Consider the following 7,504-nt stretch of genomic DNA (forward strand, 5'->3'; position numbering starts at 1 on the left):
TTGAGAATGTTTTGTTTTGTTCATTTACTAATATACTCTTATTTAATTTATCTAGTTATAACTAATTTTTCTCACTTAATCCTGAAATTGTACAAATATAAATAAGGGTATATAAATGAGACGGAGGGAGTAATATAAATCTATGAGCTATTCCCTATATCATGCCATAGTTTGCAATGTTTGAAGATTATGGACCAAACAGAATTTAGATTGTCACTGAGTTCCGAAATAATAGCCTCAAATATTGCAGTTGACATAAACATGATTGAAAAACTTAAGCACAAATAGTTGGTTGAGGTCATCAACCTACCAACAGAAGGAAAATGTGCTCATGATCATTCTGGTACCATTCTAACTAGATGACTGCTTGATTCGGGCTGTGCTAGTGTTGCAAAACGTGAAAACCTTTAGCATGAGTTTATTGATGTCAATCAGTTCAAATACACATGTATCTCCCACTTTGAGACTTTTTTCCTTTAAAACTGTCGCCCATCCGCTGCTTAAATTGTTCTCGTTAGGCTTTATGTTTCTAGTGAAACGGACCAGCCACTTCTTGCCGTTAGAATCACAAAGTTCAATGTACCCTGACTTGCTTGCAAGATGCTCAGCAAATGCGGCTGGCACGTACTTCAGAAATAAGAAAAATCGAACCATGTTATGATCAAATAAATGCAATACATACAACATAATAAACTTAAAAGAGTAACATAATAGGATACTAAAGAAATCACAAAGTAACATAAGGCTTGAGAGCTTACCAACGTATATTTTAACAGATGGTAAGGTTTCAAAACAACTGTAAATGAGGGATTTTTAGGCGAAAAGCTTCCTGCATAAAAGAGGGTGATCAATAAATCATTTCTAAAGGTAAAAAAAGCAAATAATAAGCAAAAATTACTGTGAATAACTTACTTGGTATATTCAAATTCTCTTTTTTAATTTCCAGTCTTCCATCTTCTATTTTACATTTGCTTCGTGTTCGATAGAAACGGAGAGATTTTGAGGTCTCAGTTGCATCACTGTAACCTCTTTTGACTCCATGGGTTCTACCACGTGTTGCATTGAATCCACCTTCATTTCTTGAAGAAGAAATATCTCGTTTATAAGAAATGTTCCGTGTATCATGATTGGTTCCTTTAAAATTACGATTATTATCAAGATAGTCAACTTCAGTGGCCGTCAAGTCAAATATATGCACATTGAAGCAAGAATTCCCTTTGTATTTGAAGAGTAAAAAATAGCCATAACCGATAGAGTGATCCTCGACAAACTTTTCCCAGCCATCATGAAGCCAAAGTGTCGTTTCCACCTTTACCAACCTCACACACCAAGTGCTGTCAATAGGATCAGTAAGTTTGATAACGCCAGAGAGTTCATTTCCATATTTTTCGACAAATTTGTTCGGGATCCTCTGCACAAACAAATAATATATTTGACAACTCGATTTTAGTATCAATGAAGTCAAGAAAAATGGTTGTCTAAAACTCATAATCAAGACATCAAACTTTATGGATTACAAGAAACAGCTGGGATTGAAAAACACATTGTCCTAAAATTGAAGGTAATTTGTTACTTACTAGTCTTTGTTGGGTAGTGATTGAAGGCAAAATAACCTTAAAGAATCTTGCTGGTAGATTGGACCTCTCCCCCATTTGTTTTTTCTTTATTTATGTTGCATTTGTCAATAAGAGTCTGTTATATAACCACAGACGCCCTTTCATATTCCAATGGGCAACTTTTTGAAGATGAAAAGTTTTTCCTCTATGACCTGAGAGATTTTGCACCTTTTTAGGTACTTTTATCTGTCGTACTGTTAGTTAAGATATTAATTAGTATATTAGTGAAGACACCCAAAATTTTGAAGATGTTCAACGCATGGCAGTGAAAAGGTCAATTAAAGTATTGAAGATTGTGAAGTAAGCTCTTGAGATATGCATTTAATATAGGGGGAAAACGCATAATTACAGTAACTTCAAGATACCCTTTCAGATTTAAAAAACATTGTGGAATTCTTTCAAAAATTGGGTGGTCACTAATAAAATTTTGTGACCTGTTTATTAATTGAATACGCCAAGTTCACAATAACATAAATTTTATGGTCATGCTCAAGTACTAATCATAAATCACACAACGTCACCGGCACAAAGACACAAATTGTGTTACAATTACATATTTAGTCTCAAATCACACATCTTTATAGATCATAACTTATTTGTCGGTTACAATTTACCAAATTAACTGGATACAAATTACTCGTCATCCCCCACCACAGCTCACTCCACTTAACCGTAGTTGACACCACCCAAATCATCGTCGGCACCTCAAATCCACGACTCACTACAACTTTCACCTCAAATCCGTAAAGCTTCCTTCTTGCCACCCAAACTATCAAGAGGAAATTTCATCGGCTACGGAATCACTCCACTATCTCCCTTCCTACCTTCGATCAACTTCACACCACAGATTGGAGATCCAACACCCTGAGACCATTCAATTGTCAGCAGCCTTAGGTGAAAACCCTAGCGTCGTTGCCTTATCTAAAGCTTCCTGTGCCACCTAAATTATCTAAAACGAACTACATCTTCAATGAAATCATGCCGCCGTCTCCCTCCTTACCTTCCTTGCAGCACACATTAGAGGCCCAATAGTCCCTAAGACCATTCAATTGGCAGCACCTGTAGGTTGAAACTCTCACAAGCTTCCCACCCATCATTTAAATCGTGGGGAATAGATTAAAAGTAACTTTTTAGTCTTAGAATTAACTTTGAACTTTTGAAAACACTGTCAAGCAAGCCCTTAATATTCTTCTTTGTGTTTCAACGAATTACTGTGAGAATATGGTTATCTTATCTCCATTTTGTTCAGATTTTTGTGGACCATTGGATGAGATCGACGGTCGGGATTTAATCTATTTTGAGATATTTGTGTTGCCTTGTTTTGAGGGAGATGTTTTGACTTGATGGTATTGATGGTTGACACCATTAGGCTTCCCACGTTTTTTGGCAGAGGGATGGGTTTTTTCTTCCCTTCTTAAGTCGACTCCCTCTCCCTTTCTTCTTTGGTCTCTCGGTTTTAGCTTGAAGGTTGGTGGGTTCTTTGCCGATTTCTCTCTCTCTCTCTCTCTCTTTGGAAGGTGAGTAGCATTACATGGAGCCGTTCTTGAGCCTAAATCAGCCATAAGAGAAGGAAGAAAAACTGTTGGATAGATTTGGTCGAGACAGGTTGTATCTTTCCACCCTTTTTCATTGTTTTTGCCTTGAAACCCTTTATTATTTGATGATTATTGTTTGATTGAACTCCAAGAATCCCAACAAATTGGTATCAGAGCTAGGAGGAGTGAAATTTGTCCAAAAATCGATCAAAAACTTCAAGGAAATCGCAATTCCCATTTTTTGGCCGAATATGAAAATCCAAATTCCGGCCAAACGACTGACCTTTTGGCGAAACTGACCTTGGACCCATGACCAGCAGACCAAGGTGCTCCCTGTGGTTGGGCCCGTGATCGGACCGGCGACCGCGCGGCGCGTGACTCCGACGACGGCGCGTGGCTGGACTTTCCGGTGAGCTTTTTTTGGGCAGTTTACTTATTTCGATGTTCTGAACACACTGATGTCGTTTGTTTTCTGTTTCAGGTTTTACAGAAAAAGTTGGACGATTTTGCCCCTGCTTGACGTCTACAACAATTTGGTTCAGAAACTTGGTGGTATATATACTGTTTTTCAACAGTAGTTTGGTAAGATTATTCCAAACTCTCCGTTAGGTTAGGTTTGGTATCCTTACCGGTTTATGCCTGATTATTGCTTGGTTGCTTATTTGTGAATTTCGTTGATTGAATTCTTGTGATTAATTTGTAACATGGAAACATATTTACTTGCATTATATACCTGTGTTTCGTGAACGGATTATGTGATTGTTGTGCTTCATTTCTAAAATTGTTTTTAAAACTCGGCATTCATATTTTTATATTGATTATCTGGAAAAGAATTTTTCAAAACCTTTTCTGTTTTGTCCACGAGTACAGGCCACTCTTTTACAGAATCTGTAATGGGTTCGAGGGTCGAATTATCGCAATTTGATGGAAAGGGGATTACTCGATATGGAAACAGAAAATGAGGGCCATTTTGGGCCAACAGAGAGTTGCTAAAGCTCTCGATGATCCCGCTACATTTTCTGATGAGTTAAAAGCTAAACCAACTGAAATTGAAGACATGAATGAAATTGCTTACAGTTCTATAATTTTGCATCTATCTGACAACATTATGAGATAAGTTGATAGTGCTAAAACTGCTTGAACTTTGTGGATTGCTTTAGATGCCTTGTTCTTAACTAAAACTTTACCTAATAAAATATACCTGTTGGAAAAGTTATTTAGTTTTAAGATGGACCCGGGGAAGGATGTCGAGGAGAATTTGAGTGACTTTAGCATAATTGTTAAGAGTCTAGCTCATAATGATAAAAAATTTGAAGATGAGGATCTAGCTGTCATATTGCTAAACTCTTTACCCAAATCTTATAGAGAAATGAAAAATGCCATAAAATATGGTAGGGACACTCTCACTCAAGCTATTGTTTCCGATGCTTTAAAATCAAGAGAACTTGAATTAAAAAGAGACAACAGAACTCATTCCCGGGAAGAGAGTCTATTTGTTAGGGGAAGACCTGAAAAGAAAGAATTTAACTTCTATAACAAGAAGGGGAGAGGAAAATCTAAAATGCGATCTAAATCTAAAGATAAAAGCGATAAGAAATGTTATCACTGTGGAATGTTAGGACATTTCAAGAAAGACTGCTTCGACTGGAAAAGGAAACAAAAAGACCCGAACAATTCTGATGTTGATAATACTGCTATTGTTTCTGAAATTAATAGTTTGCATGTCATGAATATGTCTGAGGAAGAATTTGACAAAAATTGGATTCTAGACACAGGGTGCACTTTCCATATGTGCCCTAATAGGTCTTGGTTTTATAACTATAGAGAGACTGAACCTAGAAAGGTTTACATGGGAGACAATAATTCTCAAAATGTGGTTGGAGTTGGTGACATAGCCATCAGAATGTACGATGGGGCCGTCACGCAACTTAGAAATGTTAGATATGTCCCAAATTTAAAAAGGAACCTCATTTCCTGAGGTTCTCTTGAAGATGAGGGATATACCTTCAAGTCTGGTAATAAGATTTTGAAAATTATGAAGGGTTCTCTCATAGTTATGAAAGGGCCTAAGAGGAATGGTATGTACTATCTTGAGGGTAGAACTGAAATACCAGTTGATTATAGCCTTCTTACTGTGAGTAAAGACAAAACTGAACTTTGGCATAACAGAATGGGTCACATTGGGTTTAAAGGGCTCAATCTTTAAGTAATCAGAAATTACTTGGAAAGGATGACATCGAAACTATGGAATTCTGTGAAACTTGTATCTTGGGTAAGTCCCATAAGGTAAGCTTTGAAACTAGCTCTCATAGGACCAGCAGACCCTTGGACTATGTCCATGATGATCTATGGCACCCGGAGAAGCACTCCACATTTGGTGGGAGCAAGTACTTCTTGTCCTAAGTGGATAATTACTCAAGAAAAGTTTGGATTTATCCTTTGAAGGCTAAGTCAGAAACTTTTGGAAAATTCAGAGTTTGGTTAAAGTCTGTTGAGAATCAGTTAGACAAGAAACTAAAAATATTAAGAACTGATAATGGGCTTGAATTCTGTAATAACGAATTTGACAACTTCTGTAAGCAGAAAGGTATAACAAGACACAGAACTGTTAAATACACACCTGAACAAAATGGGGTCGCTAAAAGAATGAACAGGACCTTAATGAACAAAGTTAGATGTATGTTGATTAGCTCTGGCCTTGCGAAAGGTTTTTGGACTGAAGCTGCAAGTACTGCAGCTTATCTGATTAATAGGTCTCCGTCCAGCAGTATAGGGTTTAAGACCCCATAGGACTTGTGGACGGGAGAGCCTCTAAATCTAGAACACTTGAGGATGTTTAGATGTGCTGCATATGCATACCAATCTGAAGGGAAACTTGAGCCGAGGGCTGTCAAGTGTGTGATGTTAGGGTATCCCGAGGATGTGAAGGGCTATAGGTTATGGGTTTTAGGGGTCCAAGGCATTAAGATTATTAACAGCAGGAATGTAGTCTTTAATGAATCTGAGATGCCATGTCTAAAACAGAAAATCGAAGAAACTAACAAATCTGAAACTGAGAAGAGTATTCAGACTGAGGTGAAGCTGACTAGGCTAAATTCACCTACACCTGGGAATGACGAAAATGACACTATACATCATAAAAATGAAATTGAAATTGAAATTGAACCTGAACCTGAAGAGGTGACTGAACTTCAAGATAAAATTGAACCAGGTGAAGTTGAACATTTTAATGATCAGCCACCTAATCAAGATTATCAGCTTACTAGGGATCGGGGGAGGAGGCAGATCAGGCCAAATCCTAGATATGAATCCCTAAACTTGACTCATTTTGCCTTGGTTTCAGGTGAAGCCCTTGAACAGATAGAACCTGCTAGTTATGAAGAAGCTGTTAATGGAAAATGTTCTAAAAATTAGCTAAAAGCTATACAGGAAGAAATGGAATCTTTAATGGAGAATAAAACTTGGAAGTTAGTTAACAAACCTAAGGATCATAGGATAGTTCAATGTAAGTGGATTTACAAATTGAAAGAAGGAAATAATTGTAGTGATCCCCCTAGGTATAAGGCCAGATTAGTGGCGAAAGGGTTCACTCAAAAGGAGGGGGTTGATTACAATGAGATATTCTCTCCTGTGATAAAGTACAAAACAATTAGACTGTTTTTGGCATTGGTTGTTCAGTTCAACTGGGAACTGGAACAATTAGATTCAAGACTGCTTTCCTACATGGGGGATTGGAAGAGGATATTTACATGAGTCAGCCTCAAGGTTTTGAGGTGAAGGGTAAAATAAACTGTGTGTGCAAATTAGAAAGATCTCCGTATGGGCTTAAACAAAGCCCTAGACAGCGGTACATAAGGTTTGATACCTATGTACTGAAGATAGATTTTAAAAGGAGTGAATATAATGCATGCTTGTACTATAATGATAGTAAGGAGGGCTGTGAGGTTTACTTGTTGCTGTATGTAGATGACATGCTTCTAGCAAGTTCAAGTAAGACTGAAATCACTAAGATGAAGAACCTTTTAAAATCAGAATTCGATATGAAAGATTTGGGGAATGCTAAGAAGATTTTGGGGATGGTTATAAAGAGAGATAGGGCTGAAAATAAACTAATCATTTCCCAAGAAGCCTATCTAAACAAAGTCATAACTAAATTTCGTATGAATGGATCAAAATCTGTGAACGTTCCCTTAGCAGCTCACATGAATCTTTCTAGTGCACATTCTCCTAAAACTGAGGAGGAATTTAGAGAAATGAGGAACATACCCTACTCTAATGCTATAGGTTCCGTTATGTTCTCTACGATAACAACCAGGCCTGACTTAGCCTATGCTATAAGTTTTTTGAGCAGAT

The 7,504-nt window shown here is 37.3% G+C and overlaps 1 protein-coding gene across 1 annotated transcript; it reads right to left on the reverse strand.

Moving 5' to 3' along the window:
* Nucleotides 1-237: 237 nt before the first annotated feature.
* Nucleotides 238-2,710, reverse strand: LOC111377402 (B3 domain-containing transcription factor VRN1-like). Its single transcript, XM_023000496.1, has 6 exons — nucleotides 2,617-2,710; nucleotides 2,231-2,385; nucleotides 913-1,411; nucleotides 759-829; nucleotides 406-627; nucleotides 238-306 (listed from the first exon to the last, which is right to left on the reverse strand). Exons 1-6 carry the CDS (start codon nucleotides 2,708-2,710, stop codon nucleotides 238-240), a joined length of 1,110 nt encoding a protein of 369 aa, XP_022856264.1.
* Between the last annotated feature and the right edge of the window lie 4,794 nt (nucleotides 2,711-7,504).

Source organism: Olea europaea, unplaced genomic scaffold, assembly GCF_002742605.1.
Source record: "Olea europaea var. sylvestris unplaced genomic scaffold, O_europaea_v1 scaffold1650, whole genome shotgun sequence".
Taxonomy (NCBI): domain Eukaryota; kingdom Viridiplantae; phylum Streptophyta; class Magnoliopsida; order Lamiales; family Oleaceae; genus Olea; species Olea europaea.

Bases quoted from the DNA above. Each gene is read 5' to 3' on its own strand.
- LOC111377402 (XM_023000496.1), bottom strand. From the start codon at position 2,710: ATGGGTGGGAAGCTTGTGAGAGTTTCAACCTACAGGTGCTGCCAATTG. The intron at 628-758 runs GTAAGCTCTCAA...TTATTTCTGAAG, and splicing joins ATCTGTTAAAATATACGTTG to TACGTGCCAGCCGCATTTGC. The intron at 307-405 runs GTTTTCACGTTT...TTCTGTTGGTAG, and splicing joins TCAATAAACTCATGCTAAAG to GTTGATGACCTCAACCAACT.